Source organism: Equus quagga, chromosome 14 (genome assembly GCF_021613505.1).
Source record: "Equus quagga isolate Etosha38 chromosome 14, UCLA_HA_Equagga_1.0, whole genome shotgun sequence".
NCBI classification, from domain to species: Eukaryota; Metazoa; Chordata; class Mammalia; order Perissodactyla; family Equidae; genus Equus; species Equus quagga.
Genome location: NC_060280.1, coordinates 58,917,515 through 58,932,441, shown reverse-complemented (window position 1 = coordinate 58,932,441; position 14,927 = coordinate 58,917,515). Strand labels below are relative to the sequence as shown.

The window sequence follows — 14,927 nt, the reverse complement described above, 5'->3', positions numbered from 1 at the left end:
AACTAGGTAAAAACAATTATTTTTTTCTTAAATTTAATTGCAATCAAAAGAACTACATACTATGCCATCCAAAATTTACAATGTTGTTTTTATTAACAAAAGTTTAACAACATATTGTGCTCTAAAGGTATATATTAAATACTCGTAAAGAAAGTTACCATATGGACAAGGCTGCTTCTTGTGTTCAGGAACAATAGGTTTCTTCCTCAGAAAATTATCCAGGCTTGGGCCGTGTCTGCCAAGAGGATCATCAGGGGGCATGAACCTGTCATGGATGTAACACAAAACCGTACCTAAGTAGGAGGTTGGTGATGGAATTATAAAGACAGAGTGTAAAGATTTGTTTACTCTAGGTATTTTTTTGAAATTTTAATCCAAGTATTTTGATTCAACATTTACAGGATAAAAATATAAGTACATGAAGCTTTCCTTTCTTAATGAAAACAAAATTAAAATGTTTCAAGCTGAACGTGTATTTGTTTTAATTCAAACAAGTTTTGAGCCTGGTATGTTCTAATTAATTCTTCCTTCCTCCCAGTCTTGGGATTTTGTAAGGACTTTAGGAAATGATCACAACGATGTTTTAGGACAGCTTAGAAACATTACCCCTGTGAAGAGTGAGGAGCAGCTGAGGAAGGGAAGTTCAAGGTGGCAGAAAGGAACAGGAAGACTGAAACGAACCAAACAGCCGTTACGTGTCAGACGCCGTGCACACAGCATTTCATTTCATCCTAACAATAATCCCTTGAAGTATGAGCTCCACTTTACAGATTACTACGTTTTCCTAATTTAGGCTTTAGATGAATTAAGTAATTTTTATCTAAGTTCACATGGCATAGACAAGATTCAATTATATCCAACTCCATAGTCCAATCTCTTCCCATTATACTAAGGTGCTTCTTCAACTAAGATAGAAAAAATCTTAAGGAAATAAACTTATTATTTTGGATTGACTGTCCAATGGAAGCAAGAATTTATGGCACGTGTAATGAAAATAAATTAGGATTGAAGAGTTCTAGTACTAGTTACGTCACTGTTTGAACTTGAAATAACTCAAGTATTTACCCATAAAATGTGAACAAGGTATGTACTCTTAAGGGAGTGTCAATATGGATGAGTAATAACACTTAGCAATTATAGTGTTTACTATCATAAAAACAACGTGGCGACCTTAAAAGTTTAAAAACAGAAGACGAAGTCACTCAATCCTATATGTGTTGCATTTCAGTCATTTTTCTGTATGCATACATCACTTTACAAACACAATTTGTCTTTTTAACAGAGATATTTTCCATGTTTCCTAATAGCCTTCATAATCATAATTCTGAACAGCTGAATAATATTCCACTAGGAGATGTATCACAATTTAATTGATTTCTGTTGTAATGTTAGTTGCCTTTGAATTCTTGAAATTATAAATTAAATAGAAATGAACATATCTGGTCTTCCTTTTTTCCTCATTATATATTCCAAGAAATGGGATTATTGGCTGGGGAGGGTATACATATTTTTCAGGCTTCCTCTAAACCATGCCAAACTGTAAAACAGTTTCATTACATCTTTAACAGCGTAAGCCCTGTTCAAAGACATTTTTGTGAATTAAATGGGTGAAAAAATAGACTCCTTGTAGATTACCATATTGGTAAATATACTTATTTCTCAGGAGATTCGCTTGTTCATGTCATTTATCCATTTATCAACTTAATCATGACTAGAGTCTTACATTGGTATAACATTTAAAAAGATCATATTTAAAACATCATATATTTAAGTAAGCTATCAATGCTTTAAGTAGATTCTGAAAGGCAGTGTTCTCAGGGTCAATAGCTCAAAATCTGCATTCTCTGAGGATGGAAATTCCCCCTCTGTCAGCTACTACAAGTTGCTCAGAGTCCTAGAAGACTCTCTCTGTCGATGACTTACAGGGAAGGGCAGGGCCTGTCACTCACACAATGACTGCAGTTTTTCTGGCTCCCACTGAGGGTTAGTGGGGAAATCAGTTGTTGGAGGAAACCTGTCTTAGGTCTGGTCAGTGGCACAGAGAGGGCTTCTGTGGCACCGGCCAGATGGTTAGATTTTCAGGGAAGCAGTATTACTGGTGAGTAAATGGTTTTACTTACTTGTCATTGACAAATGAATACATTAATAATCGCTCGTCTATGAACTTCTTCCATTCTGGTTTTTCATTAGCCAAATCCCTGTAGTTATCATTGGACACAATTATACCATCTGACTCAAAAGCCAGCTTCACGATGAACCTGTCATCATAGCACACCACTCGCCTCCCCTGGACTCGCCGGGATGGTGTGAACACCAGGATTTTCTCCTTCTCCAATTTACGTAGAATTTCTTGATCTACAAGAATAATCAGGGTAGAATTTCAGGGATAAATACCTACATAACACATTTAGCAACTTGAATACAAAGCAAGCTTTTATAACATGAACTAGACATATGTAATCATTTAATTAAGGATTGCGACTTACAGTTTGTACATGTAGGAAATTTGTAACTCCCAATAATATTTTCCCTTCAGGATTTTCAATAACAAAGGCTTTAAAAATAGGCAAAAAAAGTGAACTTAAAAAACATAAAAAGTTTAAAATTTTCAAGTCATAGAAATTTTAAAACGTTTAAAAGTCTAAAACTTAAACATGGCTGAGCCAATTCTGATTTTCACTACATAAAGTTTTTGCCGCGGAGCTGGAGCCGCCAGCACCACCACTAGGAACACAGCTTCTCACCCATTCTTAGCCCAAAGCTGTTCTAACCAAGCATCTAATAAAGGGGTGTGAGGGTGGGAGAGTTTGAAAAGAAGTAGAAGAAACAGTTGAGGTAGCAAAGGGCAGAAGTTTCCACGAGAAAGGAGGCAGGGAAGTCAGAACGGTTGTTGCGGACACGGCCATTAGGTGTTGTGTGTCCTTTCCCATGAAACACATGGTCACAAATGCCAGCATTCTTGCGGGGGCTGGACTGAGTGAGGAAGACATGAGAAGTGATCATGTGAGGAAAACAGCCACACAGAGAAAAAGCCCAGGCAGAGGGATGCTCATTCCGTCTGTGGTTGGCATATTCTTACAGCACGCTGTAACGCTACTGACTGTTCAGTTGTTTTAAAAAAATGGTGCTAGAGTTCATATTTTGATTGATGATAAAAATTCTCTCTCAACCATTCCTTCTTCCTACTTTTGCTCCTGGGCTCCCTGTCTTCCCACCATTGTAAGTTCTGGCACAGAGTGCCAAGGATAAGCTGATGGATGTCATGATTAAAAAAAACAAAGGCTCGCTACTTCTCAGCGCTTATTAACTGCAGTTACTAATGTTTTCAAATCTATCTCTTCAGCGAACAATTACTACATGCCTACTCTATAGTATGTCCTGTGCTAAGTGTCGGTGGCCACCAAGATCAAGAATGACTTCTCCTCGAGGAGGTCTGTTACTGGATTGGACAAACATGTAAACTAGGTCAGCAAGGGTGGCAACTGCCACGACAGAAGTATGAGCAGGGGACGAGGAAGGGGGAATGGAAGAGCAATATGGGTCAGCTAGCTCTACCACTGGACATAGATTTCATGATGTTCCCGACAAATGAGTTCATACAGAACAGAACTTCGGTTTAGAAAAGCAGCAGAGTAGAAGTGGAAGAGATGGGGGTGTTAGAATCAGCAAATCACAGAGAAATCTCAGGTTCGGCCACTGTCTGTAACGGCCATCCCAGTTTTACTGGGCCTGTTTCTTCCCGTCCTCGAGCACAGCTGGCAGGCTCTAAGGAACCCGGGAGTGATCAGCACGTGGAAAACCCCTAGCACAGAGCCTGGGACGGGCTCTCAATAAATCCCGTGTCCGTCCATGAAATTTTGTTTAATAGATGTGTGGAATTGTTGATCTCCTTTAAAAAATCACAGATAAACCAAGACAAAATCAAAAGCCCAGTCTCAACTAAAGGACTTGTCATGCTATAATTATGTCGTGTGCTCCCCTGATAAGCGCTTTGAGGGCAGGTGCCACGTCTCGTTTATCTTTGTCTCGTCAGCCCCCAGAACAGGAAGCACATCAGCAGAAACTCAACAAATGCCTGTGGAATGAACACACGAGCCACTTAAAGATGTCTATTCGGAGCTCTCCCAGTTTATTCACCGTGCCATGAATGATCCATGACCTTTACTCGTGGGAGTGTTTACTCATATATGTTACGCCTGGACCATCACCCAAGGAACCGGAGGAACAAGTGTGGGGATTACCAGCCAGCGTCATCTTGCTGAGTGTGCATTTCTCTAACAGTTAATGAGGTTGAAAGGACGCTAATTAGGATGATTGTTAGTGAAAAGTAATAAACGATAACTAGTTAGAACGCATCCTCCTAACTTAAATATGGGTTCAGGATAGCTAGTAAGTTAACTGAATCCCCAGTTCCTAGCACAGTACCGGGCACACAGTTTAGCGCTTGCTTTTAAAATATTTGTTAAATCAACAGAAAACCGGCAAAAGTGCTACTCTGAATCTATATCTGAGATATAACGTTTCCCCAAATACAGAAGTTTAAATTTTGATGCAACTAAATTGATCTTTATACCTTTGAACTTTAAAATATTTCTTATCAAGTTTCTCTTTTGGTATAGTGAAAAAACACTGGATTCTTCAATTTACCAGGTACTATCTGGTTGAGGGTTTTGGTCAAGAGAATTATTACGCTCGGGGAGAAAACACCTAACAACCTCTGACAACAGTAGCCTGCACCACACTGACGTGTTCCAGAGACCAGCACGCTGGGATTTTAAAAATCCAACCCAGCCACACCTCACCCTGGGTGTTATCATTTTCTCTTCTTCCTGATCTCATAGTCCTTTTACGCTCAAGAAGCTTTCCAGTTATTCACACATTTAAAGATTGTTTTTTCTTTTTCAGTTTTTCTCCCTGACTTTTAAAGTATCGTATGTTCCCTGTACAGAATTAGGGAAGTAAGAAAAAGTACTAAGAAGTAGGGAGAAGTAAGACCTGAGGAAACCACGACCCAGAGGCAATTACTGTTCCTATTGTGGTATATTTACTTCTAGTCATTTTCTGTTATTTTTTTCTTTCCATTGTTGATATGTATGTGTGTATGCATGCATGTATGTATATGTGTGTATATACACACACACACACAATAATAAAACCTGCCTTTTATGTAAAAAAAAAAACACTTCTTCAGATCACTAAGGATTCTGCCTAAATATTTAAGACATATTCTATCATATAGACATACACTAATTTATTAAGTCATCCTTCTGATGAATGTATGGTTTGTTTCCATTTTTTTCTATTATGAGTAATGCTGTGCTGACTGTCTTTGTGGTCATAAATCTTTCCCATACCTCTGCTTATCTTCTGGGGAATTATTCCTAGAAGGGGAACTAGCAGATTTGAGTACTAACATTTTAAAATCAAACTATTTTCCAGAAAGGCTGTAACCGTTCATGTTTCCACAGCAGTGTAGGAGGAACTCCCCAAGAGCATTGAGTATGATCAGTTTTTTAATCTCTGCCAATTTGATGGGTGAAAAATAAAAGTTGTTCAAATGTGCATTTCTTTAATTACTGATGAGGTTGAACAGTTTGCTCTCTCGTTAGGCACCTGCATTCTTCTGCGAGCTGCCTGTTCCTACCATGGTACCATTTATACATTGGGAGAGCTTGGTGTTTGTTTTATTGTGTATGAGCTCTTTATATGTTAAAGACATGGATTCTTTGCTTATTTGTTGTATTTTTTTCTCAGGCAAATAAGAAAATTTCTCATTTTCAAGAAAGTTTTCCAAAATACAGAAGTTTACATTTTGATGTAATTAAATCCATCTTTTCCTTCGTAATTTCTTCTAAAAATTTTAAATTTAGAAAGGTCTTCTCTAGCTATTCAAAGACTATTTATAGTCTCTAATGGTTTGAGTCTGACAATTAATTCTTCAGCCATCTGGAATTTATTGTTATATGGTCTAAGATAAGGATCTAAATATGTATATTGTTCCCAAAGAGTTATGAAAGGTCTTGGTACTGCTGGTTGAATGATACCCACCCCTCCCACTTTAGTTTATATAGGTGAGGGTCTGATTCCATGGCTCTGGACTCCACTGTAACTTGCCTATCTATTCTTATGCTAGTTCAATGCTTTAATGGTTATAGATAAAAATAAAGTCTTAAAATAATCTCCTCTTCGGGTACATGATAGGTAGTTTCTCCGTTTGTTTTTGATTTGCAAAGTGCTGGAGTTTCACAGATTACTCAGTTTTTGTTAATTTTGGAGATGGAGAGAAGGGCGAGAATGGCTGGATGCTGACGGAGAATCTCTTGAGAAAATGCTCAGCAACAATAATTAACAGTTACAGAGGACGTCTTCGCCTGAAACTCCTCCATTTAAAAATTACAAAATAGGAATCAGCTCCTGGCACAGTGGTTAAGTTCATGCACTTGGCTTCAGCTGTAGAGGGTTTGTGGGTTCAGATCCCAGGCGTGGACCTACATGCCGCTCATCAGGCCATGCTTTGGCAGTGACCCACATATAAAACAGAAGAAGAGTGGCACAGATGTTAGCTCAGGGACAATCTTCCTCAAGCAAAAAAAAAAAAAAAAAAAAAAAACAAAATAATGCAAAATACAGATACTTTATTGGGATTGAGTCATTTCCTTCTTCTTGACATCAGATAGCATACCCCCAAGGTCTCACAGGTCTTTTTTGATCTGCAGTCATTAAAATTCGATTGTCACCTAGTCCAATTTCATACAGCAGATGAGAAAATTGGGGTCCAAAGAGGTTCAGTGTGTTGCTCAAAGTCTGATGGCTCATAAATGGCAAAGAAAGTCTAGGTCTGCTGACTCCTACTGTGTCTCTAAAGGTCATAATTTTACAAAATTTGAAGTAAAAATTTCCAAATTAAAAAAAAAGAGAGAAAGTGCCCTCTGTAGGAAGGATTACTGTTTAGTTAACATAATCAGATAATTAAACCCCAAAATAACTTTAATATCCCAACCAAGAGAATGTGGTGGTCGCATAGACAGAGGAGACAGGAGCAGAGTGAGAGTGCTCAGTGAGATGCTCGACTGTGCCAGCAACCTGCACAGGTGTCTGTGGAAGCTGAGAACAAAGAGCTAACGGGGCTTACCTGTAATGAGAGCATCAGGGCGGGACTGCTCTTTTCTCCAAGCAGGAACGAAAACGGTAACATCTTTGTGGCCTCTTTCCAAAAACCAATCCACAGCCAATTTTATTCCTCGGCAGGAAAATACTTCTTTGTTTCCATGGCTGAAAAATTATTTTAGAACACTTAAAACACAACAAAACCTAAATGCAACTTAATGAATTCAAGTTTATAAACTGAAATGATCACATCATGACAACAGTGATAGGAGATTTCAAATCTAAGGTGGAGTTGTGCAGCTCAGAGAAATATTAAGATAACCTAGAAGCTGAAAATCTGCCAGAAAAAAATCCTTAAAAGTTGGGATAATTATCGTGCGGAGGAGAAAGGGAAGTGAGTTTTCAAAGGCAACGTTGTAAAGGTTAACCCTAGTCAGAAAGGTACAAGCTCTTTTTGATCAGAGTAGGGAAAAAAGGATGGGGCCTAAACCAGAGCAAGGATAATTTCAGTCAAATGGAAAAAAAAGTCACACAGAAAAAACCTGTAAAAACAGTGGGATGGAATACTTAAGAGTTTCTAAAAACTTTTCCTTCTCAAGGTTCTCATGTGTACATTTCAATCCAGTGATGAAATCGTGCACAAGGTTTATCAGGTGACCAATGCAAACTATGTGCACACATGCACTAAAAGGAAAAATATGTTCACAAGGCTTAACCTCACATGAGGAACGCTTCCATGGCCTTCAGGGAAAAAGACACCTGGTTTCTGTTTAACAACATTGTGTTGGACAAGGATTAACGATGACAAAAGGGCATTCAAAATTGGATTAGCAGTCTTAATGCCTACAAGAAAATACTCAGCTGAAAGTGTAATCATTCAATAAATATTTATCTAGTACCATGCTCTGCTTGTGCACTTTAACCTAATAATTCAAAATAACGCTTATTCTAATGTCTTTAAAGAAAGAGTCTCCTACTTTGACTGCAATAATTATGTTCTTTTGCAGTCTGAGCTCTGAAGACTCCATTTCTCATCTGTGATGGAGATAGATGTTTTTTACTTCTTGGGGCTAAGGAGGGCTGAATGAAATAAGGTAAGCAACTGTTTTGTTAATTTTTAACACAAAACATTAGGTATATTAATGTTTTGTTCTAGACGTCTCCCAGGAAGCACTAGAATCATCTAAATCTGGTTAATCGTTTTAAGGACAAAACAAAAATAGAACAACTTGCTCTGTAGATATTGAAGGCTATAAAGGAAAACCACAGAGTCTGTTTATATTCCATGGACTCATCCTAATGGTCTGGGGCAAGATTAGAGGTGAAATCAGATGCCCTGGAAGTTTCAAAGAAAGGGATAAGGGAAGGGGGAATTTGAGGTCACATTTTCTAGGTAAGAAGGGCTACCCAATGGCCTCACTAATGCCCCAGCAAATAATCCAAAGTGATGTTAGGTTTCATGGAGAATACTGAAATTTAATCACTCTCCTGAAAAACCAAAGAAAATGATGGTATCATCTCTTGAGAGAATATATATCTTAACTATTCCTAAATACAAAAACTCAACTTGCTAAAACCTAACTATATTTTTAATTTGTATGAATGCTTTGAAATCTAAGTGTATTATGCTTTGCTAGTCATTAATGACATTTGGTTTACTGAGACTTGAGCATTTAACTGCTTCTGGCTCTAAAGAGAGGACTGCATAAGCATTTTCTTCCTGGTGATTTCATTTGGTAAGGGCAACTGTCACATTTTCCTGTAGAAATAGAAGATTCCATCTTCTAATTAAAGAACTTTCAGAAAATGTGTGTAAACAGCAAACCATTTACAATCAAGGGACAAAGATTCTATGGATGCTAAAACAGGATATTATCCCATGTAATACTGACAATAAAGGCTGTTCTCATTATCCTCCTCTTCCCCTCTGCCCCACACCCCCCAACTCCCATCACAGGAAACCTCACAGGGAGAAGACAAGCAGGAGGACGAAAGGTGCCACGCTGTGAAGGGTAAATAGAAACACAGAAAGAGACTGACTTTCCAAGCAGATGGACCCACATCTGTCTCTGATCTTGTTATGTGAGAAGATATAACCCTCCCAATTTGTTTAAGAAACTATAGTCAAGGGTTCTGTTATTTGCAGCTAAACACATCCTTAACTGTTACATTAGTCATGCCATAAACCAAAAGAAAACTGATAAATCTCTACTAATATCAGAAAAAAATATTTTAAGGCAAAAACATTAGTAGGGATAAAAATGTTATGACATAATTGTTAAAAGGTAACAATTCACAAGGAAGCTACAATAATTGTAAACTCAGTCTTCATATGAGTAATGCAAAAGATCACAGGATTAACTAGAAGAAATGGACAAGTTATACCGACAGGTGAAGCAGAAAACATTTAGTAAGAATATAGATGACTGGAAACAATCAGTTAACAAGCTTGATCTAATGAACATATACAAAACTATGTACAAAATTAAAGAAAATATTTTATACATGGAAGATTTATAAAATTGAGTGTGCACTAGGCCACAGAACAGATTTCAACAGACATCAGGAATCTGTATCATACAAACAATCTTCTTTGACAATATGTTATTACATTGAAGATATAAGATTCTAGTTCAATAGTGTTGCTATACACCAGAAAAACCAATTTAAAATTTTAATTTAAAAAATGATCCCATCTGTCAGAACAAAACTAAACAAATCTACAGAAGAAAAGATATGCAAAAGCTTTATACAGAAAATGAAAATTGAAAACCCGTATTAAAGGACATAAGAGAAGATTTAAATGAAAGGAACAATACACCATTGTCACGGTTGGTAAGACTCAATTTTTGACGAAAGCAATTCTCAAATTAGTCCATAAGTACAGTGCGATTCCAATAAAAATCCTCAAAGGCTTTCTTATGGAACTTGAGAAGCTGATCCTAAAACTAATATGGAAAAACAAAAGGCCAAGAATAGCTAAGCAATTTTGAAGAAGAAAACAGTAGGAACTTCCCCATGAGCTATCAATATGCTTAGTAACCAAGACTACAGACCTCCAGTCAGTGTTATATTGGCAGAGGTAAAGATTAAAAAATAGAAAATACGTAACAGAAAAGCGAGCCTAAGGTGATACACACACACATTCACACATGTGAGTATAAAAGATAAAAGAGTCATTAAAAATCAGTGAAGAAAAGATAGACCATTTAACAAATGGTACTAGGGCAATTGGTTACTTACATGAAAAAATAAGACTGTATTTTTATCTTATACTATACACAAAACCAAACTGTAGATCGATCAAAGATTTAAATATGAAAAGGAATACTGTAAAACTTCTAGAAGAAATTATAGGAGGTATTCAAATCAGGATAGGAAAATACTTCTTAAAGGAGACACGCAATCACATGTTATCAAGGGAAAGTGCTATGAGTACATAGAACTTCTTTATGCAAAAGACCCCATAAACAGAATAAAAATGCCACAGACTGGAAGAAGGTATGTGCAACATATAGGACTAATCAAAAGGCTAGTACTCAGAATATATAAACTATTCCTATACATCGAGAAGGGTAACCATTTTTTTTCTTTTTTTAAGGCGAATGATATGAACAGTGAACACAGAGGAGGAAATCCAAATGACCAACAAACACATGAAGAGATGCTCAGTAGTGAAGAAATGCAAATTAAAGCCAAAATTAGACACCACTTTACACTCATCAGATTGGAAAGAATAAAGTCTGCAAACACCAGATGTTGCCAAGGATGTGTGAAAGCAGGAACTCATACATTACAGGTGGGAGTGTGAATTGGTATAACTATTCAGGAGAGCAATTTGGCAACACTTTATAAAGTCGAAGGCGTGCTTTCTCTAAAACATAGTAATTGCACGTCCAGGTATAGTAAAGCCCCACAGGGACTTGAAATCAGATTGAATGCAGTTAGCAGCAGGCTTCCATCCTTGGCCCAGCCTTAGATCTCACACAGGGGCAGCCTACTGTCTTATCTTCTCCAGGGGGAGGGAAAGGCAGGTGAGTGGGAATGTGTAGGGTGGGTCCCTGAGTCTCCAATACTTTGCCAGCCAATCTTCCGATCAGGCCAAAGAAATGAATGCTGACTAGGAAATCCTTGCCGCCATCTTGGAAGTCCCTGCCAGCTAACGAGGCCCAGAATCATCCCTAGTAATATTAAAGCCTGACTACCAGGTGACTCTCAACTGCAGCTGGGACTTCCACCGTGCAGGAGAGATTGTGGGAGACTGACCTTCATGTAACCTTAGAAGCATGTGGAAGGATATGACTAATTATATGTGCTGGATACAATATAAGGGCAACTGTAGGAGGTTCTGATAAAGGATTATAGAAACAGAATGAGCCTGGTAAGAAATTGTGAAAAATAGGATGTTAGCGTAAGCACAATGTAGCTACTGGTGCAAATTAACTATCTGTTGAGTGTTGATTAAAAAAGTAGGATGATTAAGAACTGTAGCTTTAATTCCATATAAATACAGAAGAAAATTCCTTATAGTTCTGTAGCCACTTATAGGCTATATCTGCATGCATTCAGGGTTTTTTTTCTCAGTAATAAAAATAGTTAATTTTATATTTATGAATTAGCATGTTCCTTTGGGCCTCGATTCCTTTTTTATTTCAGCAGTTTGGCTGTAAGGATGGTATACCTCAAGTGAGTTCTTCTCCTGTGAATTTCTCAGAAGATCTGTGGCCACCTTTGATGAGGTAAGAGACCCTGAATGTTTGCTAAAAAGCGTTCCTTTGACTACTTTAGCTCAGTGGGATTGGGTTCCCAAGGAAGATTCCATACCTTCACTGCAAATTTTGAGTTACTAGTGAGCAAAATGGGTAATACAGGCTCGAAAGTCACGTATGATTCACCATGGGCTTTGATGGTAGAAAAATACAAGAAGCCTGCCAGCAGGTGTCTTTCTTAAAAGGCTGATTTTACTCTGTCGTGTTTAGAATAGGCATGCTTATAAAAATCCTGCTTTGCAATGGCCAGAGGAAGGCTCATAGGAAGTCGACAAATGAGTTTATCTACAGAGATTTTTAGGAAAACCCTATTCAAAATAAAGGGATTATTGGTATCTCTGGATCTCAGGAAATAAATGAAGGAATGAACTGGACAGCCATAAAGAATGAATTAAGAAACTGAAGGAAGAGATTAAGAAACTGAAAGCTCCTGTCTCTTTCTCTAGGTTCTCAACCCTTCTCTGCTGTTGCTCCTTCTGTTCCCTCCACTCCCCCTCCCCCTTCTTTGCCTCAATTTGAGACCTAGCAGAAGGAGATGATGACTTCTTGGAGGGATGGTTCCCAATAGCTTTAGGATCTGGGGATGACTCTCCTTTGGAAGAGGGAGGATTGTCAGCCTTATCAAATGTTCAGAGTCCACCTCCAAGACTCCCCCTATACTTGACACACAAAACATAGCCAGGGAAGCAGAAATGATTAAGAGGAAGGAAGAAGGAGTCTGAGAACTTGGATAAGAGACTGTCCTAGAATTAAGGCATGAGGTTGGCAAATGGTTGCCTGGATAACCTGGAAGAAAGGGGAAACAAAAAGAGTCAGGCTACTAAAGAGTAAGAGATTCAAACTATAGTGCCATACAAACCAACTTACTTTTCATCTCAGCATGAAGAAAATCAGCCCTATTCCTTTGGGGCTCCAGGGACTCAAACGCCTTTTAGAAGTTACCCAGGACTGCTGGGTGATCAGACGTGGTAAGAGTAGAAATGCCCTCTTTTCCTGATATTATCTATCTTAAGAGTTATTTTCCAGCACTCAGGAAAGATCTGCAAAATGTGCCAAGGTGCTCTGCAGCATGTCTTCAGTCTACGGCCCTGTGCACGAGGCTGGAGACTGGCTGCTGCATGGAGTGTTGCCTCTGGATGACTCTGCTCGACAAATGGAACAAGCATGATGGGGCAAATGATAACCCCCTCACCAGGAGGCCTCAGGCACCTCTTCCAACTGCTCAGGCTGCTCCTCACGCGTTGGACACCCACTGTGAGGCACTGCTGATGGCAGTCTTTGACACCTTTCTGCAAAAGGCGACCTGGAAGAAGCAGCAGTGCCTTGGATGGCTGAGTCTCCCACTGATTTTCATCAGTGACTCATGGAGGCATTTTCTAAATTAATAGGGATGGATTTGGGGGCAGATCAGAATTAGACCCTTAATCCTTTCCACTTACATGGTAGCCTTGTTGCTGGAATTCAAGCACAAGTAAGAGAAAACGTATTTGGATGGCAAGGCTATACAGTTTATTAGGTATTGGCAACAGCAATCCAGTTTTGAAAAAAAAATGGAGAAAGGAGAAGACAAAAAGAAAATCAAGACTGCATGCCGTGTTACTTGCCCAGTTAGAATTACTAACAAAGGGAGCAAACCCTTTTCTGGGGCTACCAATAAATACGACAGGACTCCCTAATGAAAAGTCAGTATGTCACCACTGTAAGAAGCCAGGACACCAGAAAAAGGAACGCTGGAAGAGACTGAGGAAGATGCGAGGGATGCAACCTATGAAGCTTTACCACCTCCATCAGGAGACTCTTCCTCCCAGGAAATCACACAAAATAATTGGCAAAAGGTGCAAAATAATGAGCGAAACTGACATAGGGGAGCCTCAGAACTGGGCTTGGGAGAATCCTGTATGTGCTTTCCTTCTCCCGCCTTAATCTTTCCTTGTACTTTCTTGTGGATCCTGGAGCCAGGCATTATGAAATTTCTGCTGACCTTTCTTGTTTCACCCAGACCCAGAAAAACATACAAGTGGTGGGTATCTTTGGACAACCTGTTCTTTCTCCTCTGAGGTTCCTGAGCAAAGGGGTCCTCTCTCTTGTCTTTTAACGTTGTTAATCTGTTGGGAAGAGACCTGCTGTATCAACTAAGGGCTGTCATATTCTGTACTCTAAGTCGAGTATTTTTGAAGCTCCTGGGAGACAAGGCACCTGAGTTAATGAATATGTGTTTATCTATTCTGATAACAAGTATGTGCTGGGGGTGTGCCATGCTATGGGCCAAATTTTGAAGAGGAGAGGCTTTCTAACATCAATGGCAACTAATATATCACATGGGAAACTAACTGCTGATATATTAGAGTCATTGCAACTTCCCCAACAGATTTCTGTAAACCACTGTAGAGCCTATACCAGACAGTAAGGTGAAATTAACTTGCAGCCCAAGCTGTGAAAAGGGCAGTAAGTTTGGAGGGGGCCACTGACGCCCCGTTATTCCTATCCAGGGACTCCCACTCATAGTTTCAGACATATGCAACTCCCCGTGAACTAGAAATTGGAAACCAAGGGGAGCTAAAATGAACTCAGATTGATCGTGACAAACATATTCTTCAAGACTTTCACTATCGTAACTTTGCATTCCATAAATTCACTTTGTGTCATATCTGATGGGATTATCTTTAATTTATTCATATATACTACTGTAACAAATTTGAAAAGCACATAAATTCTACTTTTCTGTCTTCAACAGAAGGACAATTCCACAAGCGGTCAAAATAAGATGATATTTGCTATCTTAGAAAAACACTATATATACTTCTCACTGGAGAACTGAAGTATGCTTGCTTATTAATGTGCCATTAAATTAGTGACCTATGATAGTTAATAGATTATAAAAGTTTATCTTGTAATGCTGAGAAAAATTCAGGGAATCACATATTTTAACACAGTTTGAATACAGGACCTAGGAAAGGGGGACAAGGGGCCAACCATTTCATCTGCCATACCTAGGAAATATAATTTCATACATTATACTTTCTTAAGTTATATATACACATATCACTAACT

The 14,927-nt window shown here is 38.5% G+C and overlaps 1 protein-coding gene across 3 annotated transcripts in view; it reads right to left on the bottom strand.

Annotated features, from left to right (window-relative positions):
- The window catches only part of ZC3H12C (zinc finger CCCH-type containing 12C), a 68,007-nt gene that overhangs the window by 7,888 nt on the left and 45,192 nt on the right, over positions 1-14,927 (bottom strand). For all 3 annotated transcript variants that reach the window (XM_046637998.1, XM_046637996.1, XM_046637997.1), the window contains exons 3-5: positions 7,133-7,272; positions 2,121-2,355; positions 159-265 (exon numbers count right to left, since the gene is read on the bottom strand). In XM_046637998.1, coding sequence (XP_046493954.1) covers positions 159-265; positions 2,121-2,355; positions 7,133-7,272 — 482 coding nt within the window. The remainder of the gene's footprint in view (positions 1-158; positions 266-2,120; positions 2,356-7,132; positions 7,273-14,927) is intronic.